The 14,929-nt window shown below is 41.4% G+C and overlaps 1 protein-coding gene across 1 annotated transcript in view; it reads right to left on the minus strand.

Annotated features, from left to right (window-relative positions):
• LMNTD1 (lamin tail domain containing 1) overlaps window positions 1-14,929 on the minus strand; it is a 229,503-nt gene that overhangs the window by 28,138 nt on the left and 186,436 nt on the right. The window contains exons 11-14 of the mRNA XM_067559264.1: window positions 12,339-12,525; window positions 10,923-11,042; window positions 8,929-9,146; window positions 7,680-7,852 (exon numbers count right to left, since the gene is read on the minus strand). Coding sequence (XP_067415365.1) covers window positions 7,680-7,852; window positions 8,929-9,146; window positions 10,923-11,042; window positions 12,339-12,525 — 698 coding nt within the window. The remainder of the gene's footprint in view (window positions 1-7,679; window positions 7,853-8,928; window positions 9,147-10,922; window positions 11,043-12,338; window positions 12,526-14,929) is intronic.

Consider the following 14,929-nt stretch of genomic DNA (forward strand, 5'->3'; position numbering starts at 1 on the left):
GAAGGCAACTCAATGTCCGAAGAAGTTGGTGAAAACTAGTAAAGGGTGAACCTCAAACAGTTTAGAGACTTGGTCATGCTTATCTAAACCGTGCAGCCCTTTTGAGTTTGCAAAAATGGATTGAAAATCTTCTGAGAACAGCTCTTCTTGTGAGCTGAAATCCTGACCCCACAGAAGTCAAAGGGAGCTTTGACATTGATTAGTATTCCTGCTTCTTATACTTAATGACATTGATTATTATTCCTGCTTCTAATACTTGATGACAGCAGAAGTGAGATAAATATTAGGTCCATGCAGGATGGAGGCAATTTTGAGTTGCAATGCAAACATGCAGAAGCATGTTTAAAACAGACTTAACAGAGTAATGAGGGCCAACAAATCTTTTCCTGAAATGATAACTGTATCTATATATTGATAATGGAAAATGGTTGTTGTGTCATTACATCTGTTACAATGTTTTAACACTGACTAGGAGTTTGTTTGCACAATAAAAACTGTTCTTTAGAAAGGAAGGATGGATGGGACTTTTGCATAATATGGTTTGAGATGTATTGTAGGCCCCTCACATTGCTCCCTTGCATAGTATAAGCCATTTTTAATGCCGATATTTCTGAGAATTTTCTTGCAGAGAACTTCCCAGTGGGAGAAAAGGGGTAGGCAAGAAATATGTCCCCTTCGGAATAGCTGCCCTAAACCTGGTTGATCCCAAGGAATCTGCATGTGACCAAGGTTATCCATACAAGGTCCTGTACTCCTATTGTGGGTCAGGATCATGGAGGCTGCCTGCCCTTTCTTCTTGTAGGTGAAGCTCCAATCAAACTGCACTGCCAGAGAAACCCCTAGGATCTCTAGTGTGGGAGGGGCCTGTGAAAGAGTTAATACAACAAGGAGCACCATTTTGAAGAAGCTCTGCTGAGCCAAAGGGTTGATGATGGGTATATCTCTAGTCCTGTCCCAGCCTGCCCCTCTTACTTTGGTCTGGCCTGACACCATTTCCTCCCCATGCACGGACCACAGCCTGCATAGAGACAGCTCCGCAGAGAGAGTCTCAGAGGGAGGGGTGGAAGAGTACCACAGAGGCACCCCAATACCTTTCTTCATGGATGAGTGGAGATCCACACATGAAGGGCCCCTCCATGGGGAGGAGGGCATTAATCTGGGCCTAAACTCCAGAACATATCCCATGATACCTGGCTGGTCAAAGGGAAACACAGCAGGAGGAATCTGAAGCTAACTAGGAAGAGGGCTTAGTTAGGTGAATGTATGCTGCTTTGGTGAGAAAACACAATTTTAAAAGGGTAAAATGGGAGTGGTCATTTTTACACAGGTGAGTAATTCAAGATGGGGGAGCAGGGGTTCAAACAGCATCCTTTGAAAATTTGAGCCAAAAAGTATATTCAAAGGAGCATGATATTTGTTTTCTGTCTATTGTTCCCTGTTTATGTAGGAGGATAGTATCTTTATTGTGTGATACCAGATGTGTTCATTAATCAGGGAGCCAATTAAAAATAAACTGAAATAGAGGGCAATTTACATAAAATAAAGGCAGTACATCTGGAGCACAGGACTTATGAGGAGAGGCTGAGGGAACTGGGCTTGTTTAGTCTGCAAAAGAGAAGAATGAGGGGGGATTTGACAGCAGCCTTTAACTACCTGAAAGGGGGTTCCAGGGAGGATGGGGCTAGGCTGGTCTCAGTGGTGGCAGATGACAGAACAAGGAGCAACGGTCTCAAGTTGCAGGGGGGGAGGTCTAGATTGGACATTAGGAAAACATTTTTCACTAGGAGGGTGGTGAAGCACTGGAATGGGTTACTTAGGGAGGTGGTGGAATCTCCATCCTTGGAGGTTTTTAAGCTGAGGCTTGATAAAGCCCTCGGTGGGATGATATAGCTGAGGTTAGTCCTGCTTTGAGCAGGGGGTTGGACTAGATGACCTCCTGAGGTCCCTTCCAACTCTAATATTCTATGATTTCATACAACCAGTTCAGACTGTGCATTGAACAACATTTGTGGCAGGAGAGATTTTCAAGGGCACAAGTGACTGTTTGGCACTCAGCTCTCATTGGCTAAATGCCATTTGTACCTTTGAAAATAATGCAGTTCATTTTTGTGAGGAAAAAGTCAGTCAAAAGTGGGGGGGGGTTAATTATAATAAAGTATCAAACCATCTCTTGCAGACTTTCTGTGAAGAGTTTGCGGGAGAATCAGCTAGACAGGATTGCAGTCACTCTGGCTTTCCATGTGGAGCATACACATTTTTTTCAAATGCTCAATAGCCTTCAAGTGTGCAGGGACTGATGTGGAGATTGTGTCATTTTCCTCCTCCCTGTTGTATTCATTCTATTCATGCCGTCTCCGTGTCCATGTCAGACCATCTCCACAACTGTCTCATCACAGAGATGGCAGTGTCCTTGCTTACTGTAGTTCCAGTCTACAATCCTACACACATTTCCGATCAGAAACTGGGTTTGGTAGGAAGAAGCAAGTTTTTCACTTCTTCAGCTGAAGTTTCAACCTGAATTTCGTATTTGTCCTCAACCTTTGTTCTAATCCTGATCTCAGACCCTGACAATACCCATGCTTTTTCTCTATAAAATCAGCTTTTTAATGGTCCCATGTTTCTGCAGACATGAGCAACATGTGCAAGTGTGATTGCTTGATGATTTTATAAAGTGGCATTTTTGTGTTATCCTCCAAGAGCAGAGTTTTCTGGACATTGTTTCATAACTCCATAGGATACCTTGGATACAGTTTCCATGTTGTATCAGAAGGCAGGAAAATACATTATATTGAGCTATCCCTGGTTATGGTATCTCAGGTATCAGGGTGCACTGCCAAGTTACCCAGGAACAGAATTGCTTTTCAGTGGCAAACCTTACACTTGCAAACAATTTCAACACAGAGATCAACTTGTAACAGAAGCCAAGGGCAATAAGTGTGTCATTTGTTCAGATACTCCTCTGATACTCCTAGTGGACTGGTATATTTCAACACGTTCTTGTGTCAAAAGCACTCTCTAGACATCTGTAGCAGCAGGAGACAGAGTCTGTGCGTGCCAAAACCCAAAATAGCGACAACTTTTTACTAGGTAAGTGACACCAATAAACACCAAGCAGCCTGTTTTATTGTCATTCTAAACCGGCTCATGTGACAGGTATTATAGACATTCTATTGTCTGGCATAGCCCAACAACCTCATTCAGCTGTTCTCATGTGTTCCCTGTACAATTTCAGCCACTTCATTACACGTCTTTGGAAGACATATCTGAGCCAGCCATCACTTGCTGGTTCCTGATCATCCAGCTTCAAGCAACACTGAAGGGATTTCTCTTTTAACAGGGGTCCTGAAAGAGTAGCTCCCTTCTTCTCTCTCTTATCAAAACCAAAGATCTTTGAATCACTCTCAGCATCATTTAATATTCATAATTTTATGTTCTTTGATCCTGAGGGGAATCATAGATCTAGAACAGAGTGGTGCTGATTTACATCAGTTGAGGATTTGGCCCAACGTCTCTGAATTTTTTCTTAATTTCTGTATTTTTGAGCCTCTTATGCCATGCTTGATGTTCAGAATTACTCCTTTTTTCCCCCTCCCCACCATTTCTCTGAGGCTTTTCATTATCCTGAGTTTCTGAGATAAGAGCAGAGGACCCTGCTTTTTCTGGCACACCAAGGACACATAAATATAAATGGTTTAAGTCCCTTATAAGCAGTAAGCGATAAACAGACTGAAAATTTTAAAAACTGATAGATTGGCCATTTGCCTGGTTGGGAGGTAGGCACACTGGCAGGTCATTGGGTAACGAGGTTGAGCTAGTGGAGTTTAGAAAACCAGGATACTATTGCATTTGCAAAACTGCTGTACAGCCCCCCCCCTCCAGTGCCTAATAAATGAAATTACACTCTTTTTTTATAGTGTGCTGCTACTAGAGTGACCATTTGTAGAATTATGGGCCTCTGCCTTCCTCAGCACTTCAATGAGATTTTGTGTTTGAATTCTGGGAGATTGGTTTGAAAAGAGGTGTGGGACAGGTTCTGTATTTCTTCGTCTGAGGAGACACTTTAAGTTTTGAAGGTTGGAAGTTTGTCCTCAAGGAATTAGAGATGACAGAGAAGGTAGGCTTTCAAAACACAAGTTAAGGTGCAGATGGTGTAGCTGGCTGTCAGTCATATTGAATGATAGCGTTCTGGAGAAATTGGAGTGCTGTAGTTTTTGACTTGATGGTGACAGGAATGTTTGATCTGGTGTAGTCAGTTGATCTATCTGAGAAAACAATTAAGTTTTTTCCCCTGTGCTGCTGCTATAATTGCTTGTTTAACCTTCACACTGTCATTATATATGCCTCTAGTACAGTTTATTCCAAAAGTGCAACAGTGTTTGTATAACCTCATTTGCAAGGGCGCATTTTATCACACAGCCCTGTCCGCCAAACGTCAGTGTCCTGTGATAAAAGATATGGGGATGATTCTGCAACCATTACTCATTTTAACTAGAACTTCCATGGGCAGCTGCACTGACTCCAAATGTCACTGGGACGGCTCATGAAAATAAGTGCTTCTCAAAGTGAGTGAGGGCTGGAGAACTGAACCCTATATGTTTTGTAACAAAAGAGAGAAGGGAAAAAATAACAGGGAATAAAAATGGTCCTGGTTCCCTACATAAAGAGACGGTTGTGGGCCTCCTTTTTAGAGAAAATACATGCTAAATCCTCATCCGTCCCTCCCTACCCCTCATTCTCCATTTGCCACTGAATGTTTAATTAGTGTTTCTCAGCAACTGGAGACATGAAAAAATTCTGTTGACAAAACTTGTTGTGTTTGGCTGAGACTTCAAAGTGCTTGCTTTACAATGCATGCCCTAGCTATTTGTAAACCCATTGCACAGTTCACTGCTTAATATTTTGATTCAGAGTGAAATTCAGCAGCAGCAACAACAAAATAAAGAATCAGTGGAATGTGGCACCATTCTGGGGAACAAGGGAGATACATTGAACTGTGTGATATAACTGAAATATATAGAAAACCCATTTGGAACTTGCAAGCAGTGTCAGTAGCAGCTTCTCCCTCCCACATGTGAGGCTGAGGGGAAAGAGGGGGCACTTAGAGCATCAAGCGTAGAGGAATACAATTAGGCAGATCAACAATATAGCAGGAAATGCATTACTCCTCACTCAAGTAAAGCAAGTTAGAGTTGAAGTGAAAAAATTTGCAGTTGACACAAAATTATTTAGGTGGGTCCCATGTTAAAGAAAACGGCGAGGAACTTCAGAAGGCGCTAACAAAGCTAGGTGAATGGACGGCATGATGGCTGATGGAATTTGATGCCGATAAATGCACATTCCAAAGAATACCTATTCATATACCTTACTGTGTCGTAAATTAACCATAATCACTCATGAACAAGACCTATATGTCATTTTGGACCGCTCAATGAAAATTCTGTTCCATGAGCAGTGTCAGTCATAAAGGGAAAATGTTAGATTGCATAAGCAATAGGTTGTAAGGTAATAGTGAAAATATGTCACTGTATAAATCCATGGTACATCTCACCTGGAATACTGTGCTCTTATTATTATTAATATCTGAAAAAGGATGTTGCAGATATAGAAGCAGTTCAGAGACTGGTGACAAAAATTATTAGCTATATGGAAAAAACTTCCACGTGAAAAGAGACTGAAAAGACTGTTGAGTTTAGAGAAGAGATGAGTGAGAAGGGACACAATAGATATATACAAAATAATGAATGGAATATGGAAAGTAAATTTGGCATTCCTATTCACCCTTCTTGCGAAACAAATACAAGGGGGCATTCAGGGAAACTGCAAGGCAATAAATTTAAAATTGATAAAAGAAAAGACATTTTTACACATGATTATTATATTTCTAGTACAGTAACATCTAGGGAGCCCAATGGAGACCAGGGTCCCATTGTACTAGGCATATTACGTACATATAATAAAGAGATAGGCCCTGACTCAAAAAGCTTATGGTTTACATCAACACAATTAGCCTGTGGAACCCATTGCTACAAGATATCATTGAGACCAAGAGCTAAGCAGGATTTTTTAAAAGCATCAGATGTTTATAAGGATAATGAAAACCTCCAGAGTTACATACACTGTAAGCTCTTTGGAGCAGGGACCATGTCTGTGTTTGTTCAACACCTAGCACAATGGCTTTAAAATCTCAGGTGAAACCTTCACCACTACCACTGGGAGACTATATCAGAGACTACTAGAGCTCTTTGGTAAGAAACATTCAGCCTAAATCTTCTTGGGCTCAATTTGGTCCCATTCCTCCTAATTATATTATCTGGGACCATGTCAGACACTTTTTCTCTCTCCTTGGTGTTTTTATCTTTCCAAACATTTGGCAGTTATCATGTCTGTCCCTTGGTTGTTAAATACATATTTACTTCTGTGACAGATATGGCAATTTTCTGCAATATCTTTGGGAGATCTTACTGTGTTAATTTTATGTATCACTGTGGGCCACGGACTGTATGTCCCATAGGGGAGGGTGACCACAGCCCTCCAGGAATTAAGAACAGTGGGGGTGGGAGAGTGCAGAGTGATTAGGCAAATTCATTCAGGTTGTAAAACATCCCAAGAGGTACCACACCACCTGGACAGACTTGCATGTACTTATTCAAACTGGATTTTCTAGAAACCAGCAGACAAAGAAAAGACTTTTGTATAAACAGCCTGAGTTTAAACTGACTCAGGGCCTGCTTTCTGATTCAGCAAGCAGACAGGACTGTCTATACAAGGGAGGCCCCAATCCTTCCTGGGAAGGGTTGGAAGGACTTGATCTTTTCATGGGTGTGTTGACCTGAGCCAAGTGGTTATGAACTGGTAACAATAGAAAAATCCCTCTCTGGAGTCTGAAGGACTGTTTACCTGCCAGAACCTTTGTTGGAGTTAGGGGTGATGCTAGTAAACTTATTAGCATGTTCTTTTGTTTTTAATATTTTTTGTCTGTAATGCTTTTACCTTAAGAATAATTGTGCTTGCTTAAAAAGAGCTGTGCAGTAACTTAACTGTGGGCCATTATGCTATTTATAGCCTCTGAGGAGAAAGCAAAGCAGACCTGCTGAAGCAGCCTGACTTGCTGGGCTAATCACAGTGTAGACAGGGAACTGTGCGGCCTGGAAAAACCCTAGTCAGGAGGGAGAGAGAAAGAGGTACGTCTCTGCCTAAGAGATGTGATGGCTGGGGGACCAGAAGCCTAAGAGCTATGACAACTTCTTCTTAATCTACCCTCAAAAATCAATCTCTTCATACTCTTAATTACTTTGGCGTTCTTATCTGAATTCCTTCCAGTTTGTCAACAACTTCCTGGATTTTAAGTACCAGAGATAAACACAAGATTTTCACCAATGCCTAATTAACAATTCAGAATCAACACAAGAGTCTTTCTCTCACTCAATCTTGGTATTATGATTCATTTTTAAAAAAGAGTCAATCCTAACAGCAAACAACTCATAACAACAACAGACTCATGTAACACTTCTTTTTAAAACCTATATTTGCAGGATAAGTGGATGATGAGTGATAACACGTATGCGTTACTAGTGAAGAACTACTGATCTTTTTCTGCCAGCAAATTTCAATACATTTCTGCCTATTGAAAAAAATATTTTGCATATTGAACCTTCTACGATAACTGACCTATAACTCACCTGCTGCTGGGTCAGGTTTTGCTGACTGACTCCTGGACTGCCTGCATAGACTGCTGCCATCATTGCCCATGGTTAATGGTCGGACCAGAGAAAAGTGAGGGTGTGTGGGAGAGGCTGGACTTCGGCACCAAGAATTCTGAGTAGGGAACAGGGTTGCTGGGATCGTTTTTTCTCTGTAAACAGAAATACAAATGATTTTATTCTGAATATTGTATATAATATATCTATTAATGTATATGTATAGTACACATCTATTTTATATAATTGTATTATATATGGAGCAGTAACAGCACTTATATTAAGGCTGTCTAACACTTTATTATAATCCTTTATTTACAGCTGGTTATAATTTTGCCAATGCTTACTCTCTGCTTCAAGTTGAATTTCTTTAGAAGTTTAAGCAAAACCTGTTCAACCATTTCCAAGAACAAGGCTAGAGAACACTAGGCAATTTGGCCAATGTTAAACATTTTTAACTGTCTTTTGAACACCTTTAGCCATAGCTTGGAGCAGAAGGTTGAAATTTAGCAGAGGAATAGTCCTGGGGACAGAGAAGGGCCTTTTAGTGTCCCCATTAAAAATCTGACCAGGTTTGACCAAATTATAAGATACGGAAAATTGCCTTTGGCACATGTGCAGTGAACGCATTTAACCCTTATCCTTTGAATTTCAAAACATTTCAAGTGTATTGCACATGTTCCATTCTTCAGTGAGCATGCTGCAAGGATCCAATAACTTAAACTCTGGAGGCAACACAGACAAAAATTGCTGATGCTGCTTCCCCCTTCAAAATACCCATGGCCTCCCTAAATTAAGGTGCATTGGGCTGGCACTGGAGACTATGAGTTTTAGACCAACCTTTTTCACAAACTAGTGTGAATAATTCTATGAACATCACAACTTTTAGACTGTAAACTCTTTGAGGCAAGGATTGTGTCTTTTCTGTCTGGATGTTGCCTGGCACACCTTTGGGTGCTCAGTGAGTGAAGTTAGGTTTTCTTCCAAAATATCCATTACTTCATTGTTTACTCCCTACTGAAACTATTGCTCTCTTGCATGAAACCTAAAATAAAGTTTGGGTTGGATTTCTTTGAAGTTCAGGTCAGTTTTTATTTTATCCTGCCCATTTCACCCAATCCTAGTAACAACTTTCTTTGTAAGATGCTCATTTAAAAACGTTGTTTCCACAGCCAACCAGGAATAGTGCTATATTATAACGATGGAGTACAGCCAACAGATGAATGGTTACCTTTTAATGAAAACTGGTCCTCTTTCCTCTGTTTGACCTTGGCCAGCCCCTTCCTGTTCTGTATCAATTATCACAGACTCTGGTTCATTTTCCCATCTGTCTCTTTGTGTTTTTGTTGGTATAATAGGCTTTTTGCTGCTCTTAAGGTTTTCATCATCTTCTTGCTTTTCCCAACCTTCCTTTCTGTTCCAGTGAATAGGTGTATACCAAGCAACAGCCTGAAGAAAAAAACACAGCTCGTTTAGTTACTTCATTTAAACATCAAGTTTATTGTTTCATAAGGAATAGTGGGAGGGAGGGAAGTGGAGAGGGAGCATGGAAGGTAAGGGTTCTATGATATTTCCGAGCAAACTATATTCAAAGATATGAGCCAGTGAATAATGATGAAGCATCAAATCACAGCCATTGCATTTGAGCTTTAAAATACATTTTCAGTTCTTAAAATGATTGGGTGGATTCATAGTGTAACAGCTGTGCAATTCAACTGCTTGAAGGTGGAATCTCCATACTTAGAGGTTTTTAAGGTGTGATTTGACAAAGTCCTGGCTGGGATGATTTAGTTGGGGTTGGTCCTGCTTTGAGCAGGGGGTTGGACTAGATGACCTCCTGGGGTCCCTTCCAACCCTAATCTTACATTCTATGGCTTACATTAAATAGACATAGTACCAATGCAATAGCAAGTTTGGCCGAAGGAAGGAAGGACATGAGGGGCAAACAGTATAAAAATTTGAATTAAAAAACCAGTTTGTAAATTAGATTAACATTGTATAGGGGATACTGGATAGGTTGAATGGTTTGAGGAAATTGGTGTTCAGGTCCCTGGTTTAAGTCTGGCTCAAGCTAAAAATGGCCAAAAAATCATTGCCACTGGTTGACATTTAGGGTAGGTCTACACAGCAAAGAAAAGACTTTGGCTGGCCTGTGCCAGCCAACTCAGACTTACCGGGCTTGAGCTGTGGGGCTGTTTCATTGCTGTTTAGACTGCTGGGCTCAGATAGGAGCCCAGGCTCTGGGACTCTCTCACCCCACAGGGTTCTAGAACCCAGGCTCCAGCCCAAGCCTGAAAGTCTACACAGCAATGAAACAGCCCCACAGCCCGAGCGCTGTGAACCCGAGTCTGCTGGCACAGGCCAGCCGAAGGTGTTTCTTTGCTGTGTAGACATATCCTTAGATTAAATGAATCTGGTCTCAGTCTCATTTCTAAATGGACGAAGGTCAACCTGACAAAACCCACCGTAACTGCAAATATTGTTGGTGATTGCTAAAGGGTTGCCCAAGGACTGAATAGACATGGATAGCTGAACTTCTCACCCTGATAGGAGGGGTTCTCCAGGTAAAGGATGAAGCACACTGGCAAGGAGATCTGAAGAAAACTTGCAGTGCCAGGGCCCATGTTATACCTGTTCCATGCATAGTAGATCATCATACTGCAAGACTATCAATCTAGCCCCTTTCCTTAGTCCTCAAGATCTCAGTAATTAACTTTTAAACTCAAGCAAGATTCACAGCCAGGATTTACCCACATCATGTGATTTGCTCAGTTAGGGCTCATGGGCTTGATCCTGAAAGTGCTCGGTACTCTGGCCCTGATCCTGCTAAGCACTTAAGCACGTTTATCTTTAAGTACATAAATAGCCCCATTATTGCCAACAGGACCTATCACTATATAGTCAAGTCCAGAATCCAAAAAGATATGGAGTGGGTGACACTGGAAGGAAGCCTTTCACCAGTTCCACTTGCAAAGCGCAAGTACTCAATGCTACAGAGTCAACGTACCCAGAATGTTTGGTTTGTTAAGCTTCAAGACCCCACGTACCAGTATAACCCGCTTGTTAACACTTTCTGGGGTCATTTACTTGCCAAAACTCTGCATGCCATTGCTACTCTTTACAATTATCCTTATGTCCAGCCATCCTTTTCAGAAGGATGATTAGAAGAATTCAATAATTCTGTAAATTACATGACAAACAGCTGATAAGAATCAGAACACTCACTTGACCATTAGGTTCACAAAGAATGGTAGTGCAATCCAGGCCTGTTTTAAACCTATCTTGCTCCTTCCAAAGAAAATCTGATGGAGGTTTATGAAGCACTTTCGCATCTGCTGCCCATACCTGAAACAATCCAAAGGAGGTAGTCAGATATAGAGAGGATGGCCCTTGGATGTTTATGAAGTGTGTAGACTCAGTAAGAAGCAGCAGATTTCCCTCTCTCAAGGTTTTTTGATTTCTGTAATGTTGTTCATCATTTTATCCATGAAATCAAGGCTGAGGGGACTGCATTTCAAGATCTGTAGCAATGGCATATATTTATCATCATCAAGACCTGCTCTAGTGGATTAACAGAGATCAATATAAAGGCATAATTTCCAGGCACTAATTTTAGGTTTTGTGGGTTTTTAGTCAATATAACTGAGGGTCAGATTAACAATAGGCGGTTTCTTTTAATTTATGCTGGGATATTTTAATAGGCCTGCAATATAGGCTTTAAAAACCCAGTCCACAATTGATTCTGGAGCCTCTGCCTCCCTTTTCAGGAACAGGCAGTTCCCGTTGGGCAACAGTAATTTATTGTCCTCTCGCTTTATATAGAAGATGTTAATAACATCATGTCCTGGAAACTAGATGCAGTAACATTAACCTCATTTTACAGAAGGGAAAACTGAGGCATAAAAGTGAAATGTGCTGCCCAAGGTCACCCAGCAGACCAGTGGCAGAGCCAGGAACAGAATGCAGGTCTTCTGAATCCCAGTCCAGTGCTCTCACCACTTGGCCACATCTGGCAAGAGCTTGGCAGAGTACCACCAATTTTTTTCCCAGTTCAAGCTGTCTTTGATACATCCCAGAGTGCATTTGCTGTATCTCTGGCTGTGTGCTAGAATACATCTGTGGCATTCTTGGTACATGCTAGAGTGCATCAGTAGCAAGACTTATGATTTTTTGTATCCTTTCTAATTTTGCTGTTTGTAGGTTTTCAGATTCAGGGTTTCAGTTCAAACCGATCTCCAGTTAAAATTGGCTTTGTACTGAAAATTATGTTGCAGCATGGAGAGATCTTACAGAAGCAATGCTTAGAGGGCAGAGTGGGAAATGGGGGAAATTCTTTATGATAGCAGGCCAGAATCCTCCTGCTTTCTGCAGAATTCTGAAAGTTGGGCTCCTTAATCCATATTCAGGCACCTAAATAAAAGTGCCCTGATTTATAAAGGTGCTGAGCTCTAGCAGCTCCTGTTGGGTTCAGTGGGATTTGGGAGTACTCCGACTTCTGAAAATATGGGTTGATGAGCTTGACTTCAAGCATTTGAAATTTTGACCTTGCACTACAGTGGATGAGCAGCTGCTGAGTTATAGAAGGTAAATTCTTAGCTATCGTCTCTGAATTCATTTGGCATATTCCTCTTCTGTACTCACCGTTACAGTAGAATTGGCCTTCATTCTGACCCTTGGTGGGAATCTGAACACAGCTACTGGATGGCCGCTGACATTTTGCTGGAGCGTATATTCCCCAATACCCTCCTCTTTATCAAGGGAACAGTTAAGGATCTTCACAAAATGACCACCTGAATGAACTTCAGCAATTTTTAAGTTGCCAATAGCACTAAATAATACAAGTAAAATCAAAGGTTTAAAAGCATTTCACAAGTGAAATACACATGCCTTTAATTATAACAACCTGCCCTGATGTCTGCAGAGTAAACACACTGTATGCAGACTATTTACAACAGTAATAATCAGCACTTTACATAGCCACTTCCATCTGAAAAACTCAGTGTGCTTTTCATAGACCAACACACACAAGCTTTCTTATGTATTTTCAGGCCCCTGTTACCATCAGAAATTAATTGGTATTTTTAAAAGAACTAATCATCATCATAGTTTGCTATTTGTTTTTTCCAAATGTATATAGGTTAACATTTTTAAGATTGACCGTACAATCTGACCACTAAAATTCATGGGAGTTGAGTGGTTAAATCCCCTTGTCAGTTTTAAAAATCTCACTCACTGACTTCACCTATGTATTTTCTCCCTCCTTTCTTGATATCTTCCTGCCCCTCATGTTTTCTTTCCTTTGCAGAGGAAAGGGAAGCTGTATTATTAACAAATCTCCGATAGACACTTTAAAACAGTTAAGACCTACTCTCTTTTGTTTCAGAAATGCAGCAAACAAGTGTCTGTTATTTATCTACAGTAAGCAGAGGAACGTCTTGAGTGAGCAGAGGAACACAATCTGCAGCAAGCACTGGAAAACAGATTTATCTCTGAACTTTTCCTCTTCTAAGGAACTCACATGTCAAGATACCTCTTTTAAAAACACAGTACTGGACTATAATGCTTATTACCAGTCTTATCAGACAAGTTGTGAAAAAAGTCTGAGGAATCATCCCTTTTTCCATGCGACACCCACTGTGATGTAGTTCATTGTTTAGCCCTTGTTGTAATGTCTTGTCTGTGTCTCCTGTCTATGTAACGTCTTTGTCCAGGCTATGTATGCCTTCTTCTGTTTTGCTGATAAGTCTAATTTGTGGGTGATTGTGCTTGTATTCAAGCCTGGCCCTACAGCACAGACACACCATGGGTCTGACTAAGGTGACAAAATAATAATTGATGAGTGGCAAAAACCACCCATCCACCCACCCAAAAATTCATTCATGCTGCACAGTAGCGAGTCATGCTTGCCAATGACGGAGAGGCTGCCTGCAGACTGCAGCACATAGAGATGAAAGCTGTCACCCATCTCCTCCAACAGTAACTAAGAATACTTGTTTACCAAGCACAATACAGTGTGGTGCTGCATTTAGGAAACCCTCCCTTCCTTTCCCTTTGCTGCATCGTTGGGCCCTCCGTTGAGTCCCTTCTCTCTGTGCGCAGAGAACAAGAATACAAGTCCATTTGCTCCTCCCATCAGCAGAGGGAGTCCTCTAGGGAGCTTCCCACAAAAAAAGAGCCTGATTCTCTATGCACTGTGAATCATGATTTAAACTTCTGTGAAGTGGGTGTAAAATGCTGCCCTTCTGATCTGGTATCATTTATCATTATTTATTTGTATTACCATAGTGCCCAGGAGCCTGAGTCATACACCAGGTCCCCATTGTGCTAGATGCTGTACAAACACAGAACAAAAAGATGGTCCCTGGGTTCTCACACTTCGCACAGGTGTAAATGATGACAAATTGTGTGGCCAAAAAGACTTCAGTTGAGGATGAGAGGGATAAGCCATATTGCCTCCCCATGCAAAGATCCTGTTGCTGGCTGAGAAACTTTGCTAGAAGTGCCTCCCATTCCATTCAAGAAAGGCTGCTATTGGAGGAAGATTGGGCCATGTGAAGAAACAAGGGAAAATCCTAGGTACTAGGACATAGGGGGTAGCAAAAAAAAAAAAAAAAAAAGGAGTTTTGAGCAGGACAGAGGCAGAGCGACAATCTGGAAAGGTAGGAAGTGGGACAAAAATATGAAGTTGGACAGGGGAATCAAGAGGGACATGTGGACTGGTGTGTGTGTGCATGCCTGGGGTACATTAAGAGATGGGGACTGGAAGGGTAGATGCTAAGAGTAGGATTTGGAAATGGGGAGGGAGAAGTATTAGGTATATCATGAGGAGCATGGGTACCAGCTGGTATTAGGTACAATCAAGCAGTGCACGGTAGGTGCTTGAGGAAGACTTGTTTCTAGACAAGACTTGAATCTGGACGTAGGGAGACTGGGGGTGTTTAGGAAGGGTAAATGGGATGGGGTGGGGTCAGAATTTGATGTGGGCATTTAAGGCACAAGAATGGTGAAGAATGAAGCAGCAGGGGATAGGAAATGGGACTGGTGGGTGGTATGCCAGTACAAAACTTCTGCATCACACTGCAGAATCTGGCCTTGTATTTTCAACTTAACAATGTCCCTGCAACAGAAAATATTCAAAGCCCAGACGTCTTAATATTCAAAAGGGAAGACTTACATAGATACTATTACTGTGATGGAAGAAATATAGGATGAAAGGTTTATTTACGTGCATG

The sequence above is a fragment of the Emydura macquarii genome, unplaced genomic scaffold, assembly GCF_026122565.2.
Source record: "Emydura macquarii macquarii isolate MOO-44397 ecotype Brisbane River unplaced genomic scaffold, CSIRO-AGI_Emac_v2 contig_2205, whole genome shotgun sequence".
Lineage (NCBI taxonomy): Eukaryota > Metazoa > Chordata > Testudines > Chelidae > Emydura > Emydura macquarii.